General features: G+C 33.4%; 1 protein-coding gene across 1 annotated transcript in view; it reads right to left on the reverse strand.

Annotated features, from left to right (window-relative positions):
* Window positions 1-16,603, reverse strand: part of LOC101505705 (uncharacterized) — a gene marked incomplete at its 3' end in the record, with an annotated part of 21,455 nt that extends 4,852 nt beyond the window's left edge. The window contains exons 1-14 of the mRNA XM_004487029.4: window positions 16,461-16,603; window positions 15,298-15,841; window positions 14,420-14,972; window positions 11,481-11,532; window positions 11,114-11,217; window positions 9,106-9,299; window positions 7,304-7,434; window positions 6,912-7,199; window positions 5,844-5,990; window positions 5,104-5,358; window positions 4,759-4,899; window positions 4,356-4,664; window positions 3,165-3,341; window positions 836-1,736 (exon numbers count right to left, since the gene is read on the reverse strand). Coding sequence (XP_004487086.3) covers window positions 836-1,736; window positions 3,165-3,341; window positions 4,356-4,664; window positions 4,759-4,899; window positions 5,104-5,358; window positions 5,844-5,990; window positions 6,912-7,199; window positions 7,304-7,434; window positions 9,106-9,299; window positions 11,114-11,217; window positions 11,481-11,532; window positions 14,420-14,972; window positions 15,298-15,820 — 3,775 coding nt within the window. The remainder of the gene's footprint in view (window positions 1-835; window positions 1,737-3,164; window positions 3,342-4,355; window positions 4,665-4,758; window positions 4,900-5,103; window positions 5,359-5,843; window positions 5,991-6,911; window positions 7,200-7,303; window positions 7,435-9,105; window positions 9,300-11,113; window positions 11,218-11,480; window positions 11,533-14,419; window positions 14,973-15,297; window positions 15,842-16,460) is intronic.
* Window positions 16,604-18,792: the final 2,189 nt, after the last annotated feature.

Genomic DNA, 18,792 nt, shown 5'->3' on the forward strand with positions numbered 1-18,792 from the left:
CCCTACAAAATTACAATACAACAACAACCAAACCTTATCCCGCTAAGTAGGTTCTACAAAATTACAATAAATGACAACATTTTTTTAAGGAGAACTACATTTTAAGTATACTTTGAATAAGTATATTTGAATACAATCGTTTTAATGAAAACTCGTTGGTATATTTCATATTTTAATGCGGATATTATTAAATATATGCTGTCGAAAAAAGTGGTAACATTTCAAAATAAAAGTTAATTTTATTATAAATATATCAGGGTGAAAGTTGAATTTTGATCAATGTGTGAAATTCCTTTCATTAAAAAATCTCAATATACTTAACAAAATCAAATATTATTGTAAAAAGAAAAATCAAATATTAACTAGAGAATATTTGAAAAGAGATCTTTTGCTAGTGAGAAGCAGCCAAAGCTGCACCAAAAGCCATGAATTATTGTAAGATGCCTAAATTAACAGAAAATCAGGGTAACAGAGATCCCAGTCAAACAAAACTTTCAGAAAAATAATATCCCATCTCCATATACAGAAAAAGAGTTATAGAGAGAAAAAAAAATAGAGGAATCACTTTGTTGGTAGTCGCTGCTTATGTAAAAAGTGAGGAGATGGGAGAGCTCCATATTTTTATTTTCACACACACTCTCATCTATTGCAGATGCCTTTTTAGAAGTTACTCACAAGTCACAACAGATTCCTATTTTCTTACTTTTTCAACTTCTGATTATTTTTAAAAGCCAAAACACACTTTTATGTGATTTTTTTCACAAAATAAGCTAAAACTAAATAATCTCACAATAATAGGTCATAACATAGTTGAAATAACAAACCAGCCACTAACCTGCCTTGATTCCAGTGGATAACTTTTCACCCTCAGAATTTGATGAAGGCTGATCAACAATATTGCTGCCCACTTTCCTGCGCTTCTTCACCATGCCTTCACTCACAAGGTCGGGCCCACCTGCCAAACTATTAAAAGGCTGAATTCTTTTCCGGCTCCGCTGAGATGTACTACATGAGTACTTCCATTGAAACTGTTTTCCCTCCAATAGTTTAGTCCAAAAATTTTGAGGTGACTCTTCATCCAGAGACCCAAGTTTCAGCTCACCAAGCAAAGGAAAATTTGCACAGTATCCTCCCTCATTTTGCTGGACTTTCAATAAAATTGAGCAGTTGCTTCTATCAGTAGCTTCACCAGCCTCGGATATAATGCTTGAGAACTCTAGGACAGTTTTTTCCAGCAATAGTGTAGAAGTTGCACCATCGTGAAATCCCCTCAATTCATCAAAGAGGCGTGATGCACCCCACATCAGGAGCATGTGGCTATTAATCCGGTTGGCATAAGTTACATTGATGTCAACTGCCTTATCTTGCTTAGCAAGTATTAAGGCTTTTTCCTCAACAGTGAATGTCGAATAAAAACGGAACACTTTTATGAACTCAGACTGTGAATCAAGTGTTATCTTCTGAAGGGATTTTATATCATTCATTGGGTTCCAATCACTATCAAATATAATAATAGTATCAATTGATGACAATTTGATGCTTGAAAGGCAAGCAGATGTTTCCAACAAAAAGACAAACCGCTTATTATTCTTGTCGTTAAACTTCTTCATGGCGGCTTGCTTCTTGGAAGCCGAAAGACTTTTATCAATTCTTTCATATGAATCTGATTCAAATCTTTGTCGCAGGAAGTCATCCAATATATCTCCTATTGAATCCTTTCCAGAACCTCCAATAGACTGCAAATTCAATAACAATTTCTTATAACTCAATGACCTAGTTTCCCTAAATTGGATGATGAAGAAAATATAACATAAAAGAAAGAGGATAACACTCCCTAGGTAGTCATCGATATACATACACCAGTACAATGAAAAAGTTAGAAAAAGAAACCCTCATGCCTCTGCATTTGATTTGCTAAGAAAATAATGACTATAGACAATACGAAAATATCTTAGATTTTTTTAAATGGTCGTTGGACAAAACAAGAAAAAGATAAAGAGATGAGAAAAAGTACAAAAATTTGTTTCATTTAGTAAATTTATTGGAGGTGCTAGGTTGAAGGGATTGGGTTTCTACTAGGCACTGAAGTTGAAAAGGTAAAATAAAGTAATACTTCATCGCAGGACCTACTTAGGTACCCAATTGAGAGGAGCTCCATTGGAGATGCTCCTAGGCCACTACAAGACCCTCACTGTGTGGCATTTGTCTATTGTTGTTGTTTTCCTAGAAAACGAGCAAAATACCTAAGTGTTTGCATGGTTACGCATGTTTGTATCTTTTTGGAAGGCTTTCATTCATTGTCGATATAATATTTGGAATCTGGGGAAAAAATATCCATACATATATACCGAGTATAAAAAATCAACATTATTTAGTATAAAACGTTATCTAAATTTACAAATGTTTGTCCCGCATATGATTTATACAATAAATTATAATTAATGTGTTATAATTTTCTTCAAATTTCTTCTATCTAGGACATTTCAAGATTATATATACATTACTAATTCAATACATATATCTTTTTAAACTAACTGATTCATGAAAGAAAATCTATTAACTGATCAGTGGCTAAGATTTGTTTCGTGTATGTTCTTCAAATTGTTGAAAGATTCAAGTGACACAATACTAATGCAATACATATTTCTTATAAAGAGTGGCATCCCTTGCTTTGTAAGTCGGTTTTGTAGAGACGAGCTAGGCTCAATATAAAAACTTAATCTTTATTTTTCTTGTGCCTATAATCTCTCATATTGTTAGAAACCCAAGAATTGGATTCCAATTATTTAAAAGAAGAAAACTAATATTTAGAAAAAGGATAAGAAATAATAGGAGATAATCTCTCCAAAGAAAATGATACACAAGAGCGAATACACTCCTACAATAGTTTACACCACTCAATTTCTAATTTTGCAAAAGATGATTTCTGAAAGGGTAGAAACTTCTATTTAAAGACTTCCAATACATTAGGATAGGGATTAGATCCGGAGTAACTAACTAATAACAAACACCAAAACAGTTACACATATACAACTACCAACAACCTAGGAACACCACCACTAACAAACTCCTAATTATCCCTATTTAACAAACACATAGTTTTTGGGGTGTATGCAAAGAAACTTATAGGCGATGTATAGAAAGATAGTCTGCAGTATGCATACCTGGAAAAGAACGAGTGCTCTTAAATCTTTGTTTTTCAACTCTGTGAGCATTGAATCAAGTAGTTGCAGTTTGCCACTTGCTTTTATTCCAACATCCAGAATCTCAGCTTCTTTAACAAGGCCCTTGGTTAGTAAACCTTGCACGGACAGATCGATAACATAGGGATGATTACAACACTGTCAAGAGACCATAACCAGAAAATGAAACCATTAAGAAAATTTATAGCCACTTGACAGCTGTTGAGTTAAATTGAAAAAGTAAAGGACCACAATATCAACTATTAAAAAAAACATGGTTATTTACCAAATTGGTTCTAGTTTTTAGTTAGGCGAGTTAAATCAACTTCAGAACATATACACCACAAGATTTTACTGCCTCTGTCCCTTTTTAAAAGCACTCATTGGTTTTTTCACATATATATTAAGAAAAGAAGGTAATGCATTTAATGCATTGATTTTATGCGTAGATGTTCCTAATATACCCTTTTATATAAATGTGTCCAACTTTGATTTTTTATTTTACAAGATAAATTAGCAGTATTAATAAAGGGTATGTTTAGAAAACAATAATAAATGTATCTAGTAATTTGAAAATGGCTTATATTTAGGGACAAATTATTTTTACAAATGGTGCTTATAATTAGGGACGGAGGGAGTAATAATTAATATAGATTCAATTTAATCGGTTTATATTGTGAGGACTGTCCATGCTTTATAAGCTCTATTTAGGTCATATCACCAAGCGAAGTGAGACTTGCACTTTTCTCCATACAACCCCATACCCAGAGCTCTTCGATCTGGTGTATGAACAATTTCGGTGGCCCAACAATTAATCTAAGATAAGCTCTATTTTAGATTTTCAGTCTAACCCAACACCAAAAGGTGAGGATTTAGGCCATATATCACTAGGCGAAGTTGGATTTTTTCCAATGGTGAATCATGCATGTATCAGATTGATTAAAACAGTTGTGACGTATTTGAAATTATAAATAAAAAATAAAAACTGAAAGAATGAATTTTGGTCGGTTATTAATAACCATCTAGTCTAATAATAATGGAAAATGAATCAATATTGTGCTAGCCATATATTCGGGAAAAAAGAAAGAAAAAAAACAGCTAGAATCCAAACCAAATCATATGATCTTTGATCGTATGCAAGCAAAGCAACATATTCAAAAAGTACAGCCTAACCTTACGGATCGAAATGAGGACATTGCGAATGGCCCCAACACTATCAACCTTAGGTGACGAGCAAAGAATTGAAGCATTTGAAAGCAAAGTAGCACAATACTGCTCAAGCTGCACATTAGATATTTGTACAGGAACCCAATATTCAACAAACCTAAAGGAGTCAGACTTGCATCTGTATGCAATATGACTTGACAATTTCTCCTTCAGTTGAACAGCCCTATTATTGGAATTAGATATTAAACCATCTGTTTCATTATCACTATGGCCATCAAGAAGAGCCAGAAAATTTATGTCTTCCACAATGCTATCCTGAAAAGTCAATTGGAGGATTACATGGGCAACAAAACAAATTTGAGTTTAGGGACAAGCTCAAACCAGTGCTAATGCATCAAAAGAAACAAACCTTCCTTTGACCACGGAAAAGAAGAATCCTTAAATGTGTGCTTAACATCCTAATTTGTTTGAAGTAGGGCGAGATTGCAGGGGATTGGCAGTCATCTGCAACGATTGCTTCCCATTCTATGCCTTCCAAAAAATCTATATCCTGAGGAATGACATTAAGTACATTGACAAGCATCAAATAATTATTTGAAAAGATAAAACAAATACAACACAAAAACTAAACATAAATCCAGATCAGCCAACGAGACTACAAATCCAACTGCCCATTGCTTCCAGAGGGCCAATCTCAAACCAAATATAACATTGATGGACACCATCAATATAGTAAACGGATACTTGAATATACCTCAATGACAATCTCTGGAACAACTATGAGCACTTGAAAGAGTAAACACTGTTCTTCACCATAAAATTCAAGTCTCCTAATATTGTTGCGTATCTCTTTGTTTCCATTGTAAATGACAACATCTATAGATGGGTCCGACTGGTAAAACACATCTTCCCATGAATGGAGAGAAGCAGCAGTTGAGATGATAAGGAAAGGTCGATAAGTATCAGAGTGCAAAGATAAGATAAAAGCAACCACTTTCAAAATCCGGTCCTGAAACTCATTAGGAAGACTTAGTTAGAGGAATACCTAATTACACAACTTCCGGCATAAAGAATATCAAATGGTTATCTAATGTGGATCGTGAAATATTAACATAGCACAATCTTAATATAGTCAAATCAGTGTTAACAGACAAAGTTAAACAAAATAAACAGAAATAATTTAGATGTGATGTCATTATTTATAATTGATGAAATAAAACCTAGGCAAACCAACATATAAGAAGATAGCTAACCATTAATTAAAATCATAATAAAATGCAGTGACATTTTCGTAAAAACTAAAGCCAAGTCATTTGTCGGTTACTCCTTTTGCTTGGGCATAATATTTCCACCCAACAACCAGCACCAGCATTTTGGTTTTTATACATTGATACAAAGATTGATAACCAAATAACAAATCAGAATTAATAAAACCAAAATGAATCTATTGAAATTTGAAAGGCATAAGTGAAAAACATAGTTAGTCATGCTCACATGATCGTCAATTACAATAGCAGTCTGACCCTTGTGCCAATACTCGCGTAGTTTGTTAACTGCATCCAAATTATGGTTACCAAATCCAGCAGAAACTCCACCAGGCATCTGTAGTAACTTATTAATAGAATTTCCCCTGTCTAGTTTCTGCAGATGATTGAAATAAAGTCAAAAAGACCGATCAGGTTGGAGGATAATTTACTAAACTAAGATTATCAGGAAACTTGGCTTCAATTTAAACAGGTGAAACATATCACGGAGAACGAATCCAGGATAGCATTTCATATTATGTTCAAATATACTAGAAGAGCATAGCCTGATTGCTTGTGCTCAAAATATAAACTTATTCATGTTTAGGCCATTTTAATTTATTTCAGCTTTCCTGTCTATTGATTCATTAAGAATGCACAAAAATTTAATCAATGTAGAATCAGTAGGTAAATTTTTTAAAGCACCAAAATTAAATTCATTGGATTTAGAATCCACAATTTTAACAAACTCTATTTCGACATCGTTGTCAGTTTTTAATAAAAAAATATGGAAGTGACAAAAACATGTCTTTTTATTCAGAATACAGACAACCCGGCTTATTATTAAGCCTATCTTTTCATTCCTTCCGACCAGAATCTTAATAAAATATGGAAGTGCCAAAAAGATGCCTCTTAAAGAATCAGGACAACCCACCTTATAATGCCCCCTATTTTTTAATTCCTTCCAACCACGAGTCTATTCTTCTCATCCTTTAGTGTTATGGCTATGGTCCTCTACCTTAATATCTAGGAATGGATGATTATATATTACAAAAAAGTGGTTTGTGTTTTTAGAATTGTTCTAATTGACTGTATGACTTGAATGTTGAACTATTTTAGAGTTTACACTTCTAACTTTTCAATACTTGATGAGATATTTGGATCTGAATACTGATATTCGTCACTATTTAATAATTGTATCATGAATTATTTAGAGGACGCTTTTTATGCTATCATTGGCATTTAATGGTGAATATTATCCCATCCATGATTCATTTCAAATTTTGCCAGTTATTTCATTATCATATGTCGGACACACCTTATCTAATTTGGAATGCAAATCAATTCTCTTTGCTCTTTGGAAACGCCTTTCATAGCTGCTGATTAAGCTCTGGCCTTCAGGTGAATAAAGAAAAGAAGCATTGTCTGACTCCCATGTAGCATGCTCATAACCAAGACCACGCCATTTCACAAGCCATTCATAGCAACAGTCACGATCATCAACTGCATAGTTATTACTTTGATCATCATGCTGTTTGCCAAAGAAAAATGCTCTCTTCTGCAGCAGGCGATGTGGTAAACTCCATTCTGGCCTCAACCTTGGGTTCTGAAGTAATGAAACTCTCAATACTATACACTTACTCTAGCATAACATTAAAGCTTTGGATTACCTAACATGATATGCAAAATCAAAGACTAAGAATTAAAAACCTGATCATTCTGAATAAATTTCATAAGCAGCAAAGGGGCTTCAAGAAGTAACTGATTTTCTGGCACCCAACGATTGTGAACATGAGCAAGACCTTTATATTTCACAAGAAATTCCTTTTGAGATGAAATTCCTGAAAAAATTACCGTTTAACAAACAATTAATGTCAAATACCAAGGTATGAACCATATATTGCAACTTGGAAGTATGCAAGGGAAATACACATAAACTTCTAGTTGATTAAAAACGATAAGGAAACTGTTGGAAATAGAACCTTACAAAGTTACAAGAGAAATCCAGGAAAACAAATTGTTCTAGGAAAGTAACTGCAATTCTAAGGATAATACTAATGCTGACTATATAGGGTTAATGAACTGACAGGAGTTCCATTACTAGGTATTTACTTTCTTGGAGGAAGTTTAGTGCCTTGGAGGAGTAAAATATAGAATGTGGTGGCTCCTTCTTGTGCTAAAACTAAAAGTTCAAGCTACAGCATATGGTCTTTGTGAACAACATTGGCTCAAAACTACTCTATCACTGTGTTTATTTTAGGTGAAATGAGAAAGAGAGAAGTTGGTGAGAGAGAAGTTGGAGAGAGATGTCAAACTTCTATCGTTTGGTTTGCAGAGAAGTTGGAGAGAGAGATTAGTTTTTTGTGGGTCCCATTGCTTTTTCGTTTCTCTGCTGAAGTGCGAAGAAATACACTTTTTTTAATTGTTTCCTGTACTACCCTTATCATTGTCACTCTTCATAGCATTTAAGTGGCTACACCGCCAATGCATTTTAGCTCGTACAAAGCTTCAATTTTTATTTTTGTTTCATGTGGATTTGCAGCAAACCCATTTTAAATCTTGTGTTTTTTTGGCTTGAAGTCATGGACATTTTTTATTGAGGGAATTTTAAATAGAAAACAAAGGCTTGAAAATCACAAGCATTTTTTTGAAAGAAGAATAACTACGAAGCAATGCCCCACCTTTTCTTTAATTTAATAATTTTTTTAGAACATCACCTTCTCTTTAATTAAGTAATTGTAATAGAATATATAAAAAATTATTGTAACAAAAAAATTAAATAATTAACTAAAATTTTTTTGACAAATTATATTGTTTGTATTTTATAAAGATGAGACATTTTTTAGTAGGGTTTTTTTTGCCAATTCATTAAATCATTAGGGTTCTCTCTTTCCTATTTCTATTCTCTTTTTCTTATATCAAACAATATATCAAATCTACTCAATTTTTCATCTATTTCTCTCTTCTTACACCCTCTCTCACCTATTTCTCTCTTCTCTATTTCTCTTCACAGCCAAACACAGTGTATAAGAACTGAAGAATAATAGGGATGGAGTTTCACTTTACTGTGACAATAAGTCAACAATCAGGCAGCATAGCACACAATACTATTCAGCAAGATTGAACAAAACACATTGAGAAGTACAGGCCTTGTATACAGAAAAACTCGACTGCAATTTGAATTGTACACTGAATGTATCCTCAAAAGGGAAACTTCCAGATATTCTCACCAAAGAATGGTATACTAAATGAGAATGGAAGATACCTGTTCACAAGGTTGAGAGGGAGTGTTGGAAATAGAACCACATTAATGTCTCACTTTCCAACTAGTTTTGATTCTTAGTACAGCAAGTAGAATAGGTTCAATGCATCTTAAGAAATAGAGATAGCTTAGTTACTCCTATTAAATTGCAGTTAACATTTCTTATCTTTGTAAAGAATCATCTCATTTCTTAATTTCCACAGAAACCATCCATATGAGTAGTTCAAATAGTGATAAATTTTAACTGTACCATCAAGATTTGAAAATGAAGCTTCTTTGATATCCCAAACGGATTCTACTCCCTCTGACACCGAATGTACACCGAATTCAATCTTCTTCCTCACACAAGTATGGCAATGCCAAACTCCAAGCGGAGCATTGAGCAGGGGAGGTTCAAGACAAGAAAGATGATAGTATCCATTGCATCCTTTTCCACCACAAGACCTGCAATAAGCAGTCCAAAGTATCATTAAGACGCAATTACAGCTCAACAAAAGGCTGGAGCACCTGCTAAAACAAGTGTCTCCACATGCCTTGGAGTGGTACAACACTATGTATGTATGAATGCATGCATGCATATGACGAGTGGTTGAGGATGAAACAATTGTTAGATTACATTTCTATTTATAAGAATACAGACAGTTATCTTCTAAAAATAAAGGAGCACCTTACAAAATTATAAACTGCAAATCTTTTTTGTTTGGATGAGCCTTATATTATGAGTCCAACCACCAAACCAAACATAGACTTAGAACTCTATAAGTTACAAACACAACACAAATGAAAATGCGTGATTAATTATATCTCATCCCAATATTATCTAATTTGAGCATCCATTTAACACAACATATAAAGTGTAGACACATGACACAAACAAAAAAAATCCAACATATCAAATATTAACTTATTAAGTCCATGCCCTGTAGTGAGTTAGTGTTAGAGAGGGCAGAAATAAATGGTAGTTAGGGGCAGTTATATTTTTATTATTTGCCAATTATGTTGCTTATTTTTAGGAATATATAGAGAAAGGAAAGGGAAAAGTGATAATGAGAAAGTTATTGAGTGGTTATGGGAGGGAGAGACCAAGCTCTCTAATTCTTGGATGGAGAGACCAAGACTCTTGAATTTCTTGGATAGGAATTGCCCAGCAACAAGCCTCTCTATTTCTTGGTAGGGAAGCCATTGTAACTAGTCTGCATGTGTGAATTCTGCATTCTCTATAGCTACGTTGTTAATCTCAGATAGTGGAACTAAAAAATGGGATGCCAGTATAGCGGAAAGCCACTATTCTAATGTGGTTTTATATGTTTATTAAATAATTAATACTATACATATATATTAAATAAATAATATTAAAATATACTATAAAAAACAGTTATATCGAAATATTTATTTTAAGTAATTTATACTATATATGTATATAAAAAAATTTATTTTCTGTGTCAGGTTTTTTATACATTAGACATGTTAGTATATTTATAAAATATTTTTATTTCAGTTTTGAAGTGTTTTTTTTACAATTAGTTTAGGAGAGCCCAAGTGGCAACGTTTTTCTGTCCAATTGCTTAACCCATTATTGGGTTTTTACACTTGTACTGTCAGAAACATTTATTTACATTAAAAATATAGTTGGCCCATTTTGGTTAATTCCAGGCCCATTTTATGAAACTCAAACCCAAAAACTGAGATGTCGCTAAAATGAAACATCATCTTCTCGAACTTCTCTCCCCGCCACATACTGTGTCTGCAGTGCCCCTGCATCTCTTTGGCCTCATCCTTCATTTCTTTTTATATCTTCTTTCTTATTTCTTCTTCACATGAGAGGGTGGTGGCCGGAAAACGGTAGATCAGGGCCAGAAAACGGGTGGCCGAAAAATCTATTTACTAAAGAAACGCAGCCGCGAAATAGCTACTCAGCCGCAATTCGCGGCCACAAACACCGCAACTATTAAACATGGATAGCAACCACAAGGCGTCGCATCAGGGGTCGATTCTGCGATTGCACGTGATTGTGGCGCTATTAAAAACATAGCTCTATAGTATGTGTAATTTTGTTTCTGTTGTAATCTTATTCTACCATCAATAAAAACCAGTTTCTACAATTAAATTCTCAATTTGGTACCAGTTTCTAACAGTTAGCAAATACAGAAATTTCGCAAACAGGGATAATTGCAGAAAAATTAACTAAATGATGAATACACAAGAATGGTACTTGATTCATGCATAAACAGACCAACCAATGCAAGAGGTATACTCACAATAATTGTCCTTCACCCTTGCAAATTAAACATATATTTTTAGCAACACTCGCAAGACAATCCTGTTGCAGCTTAGTAGCCTCGATGTCATCTCCATCTTGATGCTGATGACAGAGTACAAAGAAATAAGAGGACTTACCAGAAATAAGCATAAACAAATGGATACACATTGCTGCTACTTGTGATTTAAGGGAACATGTTCTATTGTGTGGCCACCAGAGCACTGTTGATTAATCATTAACTAAAATCTATAATTAATGTTGAGTACCCATATTAATTTGTTTGAGATTCATAGCACTACTTTTTAACAAAATTTAAGTAAATTGAGAGAGGGAAGGATGATATGGCTAAAAGATATCCAACCAACCTCGGTTGCACGTGGGTCACACGACTCCTTGACTGTAGAATTGTAATCCAACCTGCAAAGTAAAGAACCAACCATTTAGACCTGAAAAAATACCTAATACGGCAAAATGCTGATAAATCATCAGGAACTGACCAACAGATAAAGGATACATGGTATAATTCCAAGCAAAACATTTAGCTCACGTATGAACATGTTTATGTTGTATGTAAAAATAGTAATTGGGTAATATTAATCTGTGTTTATTGTGGTATATATGGGCGAAAACTACACCAGTGTAATACTTTGGTGCTGTTACACCGTTCAATAATTTTTTACTGAATACCTGTATTACAAAGATCATTGTTGGTTTGAAAATTACTATCATACATCATCTATAAATTTTTGTCAACGTAAAATCATTTGCTATGTTTTGAGATGTGTCAAATTAATGTGGTTTAATAAAAGCACATAAACATTAATCTTGATGTATCTTGATAATGTAGCAAATGATTTGAGTTTATGTAAAAGTGTATAGATATGATTTATAAGATGCTAATTTTCAATTGGTGGTCATATATATAGATGTATATATAAAGATAGCTCCATTGTCCAAGACAGATGGATATCCTCGTATGTTTTTTCGTTTTTCCTTCTTGACATGGTATCTAGAACATACCAAGATGCAACCTTAATATGTGCTTACTCAATGGATCCACAACCCCTTGCCGCTTCTTTTCCAAAATTATGTTCTTCCCCCAATTTGCTTTCTACCACAGTTTTTCACTTTTCTAGCTTGTTTTCCACACTCTATAGTCACCATATGCAATCACTAGAAGTTTTCCAGCAAAAACACTACTGGCAAAATCGGAACACACAGATCTACAAGTACCCAGAGTTTCAATTCCAAAGGCACTCCTCACCCGCTCACATGCACAACATTGGTTTGTTGGGGTTCTCTCTCATGTGCACTCATTTAATCGTGTGTGGTAGTGCAGCAGCCCTCCTTTCTCGCCAAAGCTTCCTTTCCGATACATCGACAAATCCTTGTCCCTGATATGTTCTGCTTAGCACTTTTTAGTCGTCGACTCGTCGTCGCATATCATTTGCCTCTACAACTTACATGATGAAGTGTCAGCCAACATCTCAGATTGTTTCCTCTATGGCTCAGGTTACCACTCTCTCCACTCGTATCTGCCCTTGTTTGGTGCTTTTTTACTTTGAGAGACATCATTCCATTCTTTGGTGCACATTTCTATCTATGCTAAAATATGGTGCCTAAGAACCCAGGTTCCCCAACTTCTCGTGAATGGTATGAGAAATGTTGGCCCTGAGGTCTCACTGCCTCAGAGAGCGCTTATTCTGATTTTTGAATTGGTTTCGGAAGCGTCTGTCCTAATGTTCCACTTCTGTTGTTGTACACAATGGTAATTCATATGCTTACCTCTCTCAATCAACTACAATTGCTCCTTGGGTTCTTGATTTTGGTGTCACAGATCACATCTGATGTAATAAATTCTTATTGTCTAAACTATCCACCTACATAATTTACACACAGTTACCTTAGCAAATGGTTCCAAAACACTGTCCTAAGGGGTATGTACTACCCACCCTCTTCCCACATTTTTTGTAGATTTTGTACTATATATCTCCTGTTCCTAGTTTAAGTCGCTTTATAAACTTAACTCACTCTCTTGCCAACGTCATATGTTTCCCTGAAGATTCTAATTTTCTAGATGGTTGAAGTTCATGTAAGAAGACTGGCATGAAATGTGAGTCTAATGGCCTTTTTCATTCTCCCGACCAACCTTGTAGTTGCATTGCCACAGATTCTCCCATTTCGATACAAGCTCAAGAGGGTAATCCTAGCCTTGAAAAGTTACAAAAATTGGCTAACACTTGTCAAAATTATCCAATTTGCTTCGTGAGTCGTGTCAACTTGGACAACATTCTTGTAATTCATTGCCTAATTGAATCCATAGTCAAGCTAAGTCTTCTATTGCTTAGGTTCATTGTAATATATGAAAACCTAATCATTCTCAGTCAACTTTAAGGTACAAATACAGTTACATTTATTGATGATTGCTGAAGTTATTGATTTTAGATAAATGGAGGAGAGAAATAATAGGAGCTTGAAAATATCGATAATAACTTGATAATAGCATTATACAAAAGACTAAACGCTAACGCCTATTTATAGAGATACATAGACTCATGATCCAAAATATATAAGGAAATCAAGAACCAAATCATAACAATAACCAAGTGACATCAAGACTAACCCTGAGAGATAATCTATGTCTATGATACTCTAAAATTAGACACTAATCCTAAGAGATAATCTAAGATACTCTAATATTAGAAACTAATCGTCAAAGATAAACTACGTTTCCCTGATATAATATCAAAGATATTATAAGATATTTTCTTAAATTCTAACACTCCTCTTCCAGCTAAAGATTACTAAACTTTAAGCTTGTTACAAATATACTATTTGGAAAAGAAAATATAACACCTTACATAATCAAACCCAAAAACATATCTTGGATAAACCAACAAAGTGATTATTCCCATTGTTTTTACTTAGGCTACTTGAGAGTTGAAATGACTAAAAAGTTACTTTGGGAGCTTAGACTTTGTGAGGCAACACAAATGACATTCATTTCTGATAATCAATTTGCACTACACGTTGCCTCTCGTATTTCTCGAGAGGACTAAGCACATTGACATATAGTGTCATTTCAATAGAGAAGATTTTATCTGAAAACATTACCACTAGCTTTGTTAGTTCAAGTGATCAATTAACAGAACTCACCATAAAAGCAACAGGGTAGAGGAACCATAAATTCAAACATAAACAAAATAAAAACAACAAAATTCACTGAAATATGTGAATAGTGAATGGATCAAAACTCCTATTTCACTATAATTGGTATTGTTTACTATCATTAGATAACAAGTACCTTATTCGTCTGGAACATGAGTCGCCGTTCCCCAAAATATTTCCACCTAACCTTGAAGGGATAGCCACATGAACTAAATTGCAGTTGTCACCTTTAGATAATGTGGAAGAATCATTTGAATCCATGTCTACTGTGATTTCCTTTATCTTCGAAGGTGCCAATTTTTCGCCCCCATCAAACCCAACATTGTTACTAACAAAATCCGCATCATCTAGTATAGAATTTCCTGACACTAACATTGATAATGGATCCTCTCGGCAGCAATCAGGCCGTACCCTTTTTGGTACCACACTATTATCATGAGGTGGGGCATTAGATGGTATAAATAAACCTGGAGTCACATTATTTTCTGCTAGACTTGTCATAGGCTCACTCAACCTAGAGTCAACTCTGGTCTCTTTTGCTTTGGCATCTTCAGATGGTAGTGCACCATTCTTTGAGACTTCTTTACAATCTGAACAACTCTCTTTAGATAATTCGTCAATCTTGGCGCCACTACTACTGTCACCTTCCTGATTTGGTTTACTAATCCTATCCAATATCCCAAGGCAATCTGAAACTCGAGCAATCAAACAAAGGATAAGTTGCTTAATACCTAACAATAACTAGCATACCTAACACGGAAAAACTTCCATTTATAATAAGTTTGATACGTAAACAAAAAGAAAAGAAACCAACCAGAGATTTGGAGAAAGACCTACTACTGCTGCTAGCTACATTTAACTATTTTTTTTACAATAACATGATAACGTACTTAACATTAACCATCTAATAGACATTGCTTCTTATTAAATTTGGATAATTAACAAAACCCATACCTAAGTGAAGAACAACAAAGTTGGCAAAAAAGAATGACACTGTGCAAAACACTAAAGTACCTTTCTTTCGTTGTTTAAAGAGAGACCGATACATGCGAGCGTCCATTCTCTTTATTTTAACATCAGAAGTTCCCATATTGTGTTCTTCATTTACGTTCACTTCGTTGGCTTCAAATATCAACTGTTTCACACTCTTCTCTTTCTTTAGCTTCTGCCTTGAACTTGAACTTGAACCTGATGACCCTGAGCTTTTAGAATCGGAAAGACTGGAAGAAGAATGATTTCTAGTTCTTCCAGATCTCGTCAAAGGACTTGGCGTCTTCTTTTTCTCAACCCTTTCAGATTTCCTTCTAGCTTCAGGAGTTGGTAGTGGTCTCTTCTCTACTCGCCCGGACTTCCGAGTACTTGAAGAGCTTGCAATTATCTTTGTCGTCAGTGTTTCTCTCAGAGACTTTCTAATACCAGCTGCATCCGATACATGCAGATGTGCGTTGATTTTTGCTTTCTCGCTACTCCGGGTCACCCTCCCATTATTAATTTCTTCATCCTTAGCCTTTTGACTAGAACGGGTACTATTTACCATTTGTTTAGCAGAATATTATAACTATTGAGACATACAGAATAATACATTGATCAATATAAAGACACATAAACCAACATATAATGCAGAGATATCATTTGGCAGGTGGAAAACATCATCAAAATTAAGTGTACACCATGATGCAAACTAAGAATTAATATGTACAATAAATTGAAATTGAAATCAAAACATTTATCACTGTTCAATGTGGTGCCGTTACAAGCAAAAAACTAACAACAATAGCAATTGCAACACTATTTGTCACCACTAAAAGAAAAATTGTAGTTATAAGGGATATATCAATTTCCATAAGAAAAATAATTCCAACCTAAATAGATACATGAATCCTTCATTCACACAGATTGAAAGTAAATAAACAGTTAAAAGCAAAATTTGGAACATTATGAATGCAAGGATAGCAATGTCATTCACATTATATTAAAATATTGATATCTATTATATTGCTTAATTCCCAGAAATTCTATAGGTTTGGAAAAACAGCGAATGCGCGCAGAGAATTTGGAGAGAATGCAATTGCAACCCTAAATCACTAATTGAATAAATTAGAGAGGCGTCATCTCGAAGTAATGCAGAATTCGCAGAGTGGGGAAGAAACCCTGAGAGAGAGAGAGAGAGAACGTACCGAAACAAAAAGTTGTAATGGAGAGAGGTTGAAGAAAAAGCTGAATGATTAATCAGTGCATGGATGGAAACGCGAATCTTACAGAGGAAAGAGCGATTAAGGGTCAGTTTGGGACTGTATCAACAATCAAAATTATAATTATGGTGTTTTATTCAATCATATAAAGAAATAAAAAAATAATAATACTAATATGGTTTGATAAAAAAGTAAATAGTAATAGGGCTTTTATTAATTTAGTATTTATAAAAAAATTACATCTTTATTCAATCATATCTTACTATAAATATATTTATAAATATATATATATATATATATATATATTGGATCTAATATTATTATTGCAATGAAAAAATATTTTAGAATCTTATATAATTATAGGCTAAATTACATTTGTGGTCCCTTAACTTAATTTCAAATAAAGTTTTAGTCTTTTATCTTTTTTTTCCCGACTTGGTCCTTTATTTTAATTTTAAGTGACAATTTGATATTTTATGTTTTAAAATGTCAACAATTATATCCTTTTTTATACAAAAATTCAAAAAAAAATTCAATCAAAACTCATAAAATTAATTATATTCTTCAATATAATACAAATTTCATCAATTTCGTAACGCAAATCTTCAAATAAACTCATATTTTCATACTTTATTTGATATTTTTAGGAATAAAGGACTAAATCGGGAGAAAAAAAAAGATAAAGGACTAAAACGTTACCTGCAATTAAGTTAAGGGACCACATATGTAATTTAGCCATAATTATATAATAATGTAATGATATTATGATGTGATTTAATATATTTTTTGTTAAGATAGAGTTTGATTTTTATATGTTATTATTGTAAAAAGTTCTATACAATCAATACAATATAAATAATTATATGTGAGACTTTTGAAATAATAATAAATAAGTAAATAAATAAAATCAAACATTCTTAAAGATTTTGTGATTATAATTCATGATAATATATAAAAAAAAAAATTACAATAAGTATAAAAACTAAATCTTTTAGATATAGTCTATCAATTGATATGTTTGATTTCATTTAAATATATATATCCGATAAGAACTCATAGTTATTATTATGGGAAATGAGAACTATTAACAATAACCATTGGATTTAATTAATGTATAAGATTAAATTATTGACTAAAGATGTTATGTGATTGGATATTCGTCCAATAACTCTTGGATATTATATGTTATAATATCTCTAAATTTTTTTCTTTCTATTTTTGTAATAATTTGAATTAAAAACTTTTTAATATGGTATCCAAGGATTTTATTTGTAGTTATTGGGTGGAGATACGTTCACATAAGATCTTTAGTTAGTAATTTAATCTTATGTATTAATTAAATCCAATAATTATTATTAATAGTTTTCGTTTCTCACAATAAATATCAGTTTTAACTTGATACATTCTGTAACACCCCGATTTTTAAACAGCGCGAGTGTATTTTTTTTTAAAAACAAATTCATAAAAACAAAGAATAATTAAGTAAAATACTTTTGAATAAATATTGAAGTCGTAACACAACGACAAATAAGTCAACAGAATTTACAAGCAGCGGAATAGTTTTTGAAATACGAATCCAAAGTATTTACACTTCAAAAAGTGGTACATGGACCCCATCATAAAAAAAATGTCAAACAGACAATATTAGTATAGGTACAGTCTTCCAATTTAAAATAAACGCAATCCAAAATAAAGACATATGTTCCCTCTATGTCAACCTAATCTGATCATTCTACCAAAAAACTATACACCCTGAGTGAGCTCCACGCGCCCCGTAAGATCCTCCTAACATGGCTCCAGTCAGGCGTTCCCGTCTACATTCCCATCCACAGGGTACGAACCGGTAGGATTGTCCTGACTCTCATCTGAGGGCAAAGCCCAGATTTCCACAATAGTTGTAAAGGGTCACCAACCGAAATTAACAGTTAACAACTGGCCAATCCATTGATGAACCAATTGAGCAATCGATCATCTAACTCAAAATAAGAATTTCCACTAAGCCAATCGATTAGGAAATCGATTTGGAAGAAGGGTTTTAGTGAAAACTGAACTCTGGGCTTAAATCAATCGATTGGGAAATCGATTGAATGAATAACTGAGCCCCTGTGTTAAAGCCAATCGATTTCCTTAGGGTTTTTCGTGAAAACTGTACTCTAGGCTTAATTCAATCGATTGGGAAATCGATTGAATGAATAACTGAGCCCCTGTATTAAAGCCAATCGATTTCCAAATCGATTTTGTCAGAATGGCTGAGCTCCTGTAATGGCCAAATCGATTGGCAAATCGATTTTGTCAAAATGGCCGAGCTCCTTAATGA

This window comes from Cicer arietinum, chromosome 1, assembly GCF_000331145.2.
Source record: "Cicer arietinum cultivar CDC Frontier isolate Library 1 chromosome 1, Cicar.CDCFrontier_v2.0, whole genome shotgun sequence".
NCBI lineage: Eukaryota > Viridiplantae > Streptophyta > Magnoliopsida > Fabales > Fabaceae > Cicer > Cicer arietinum.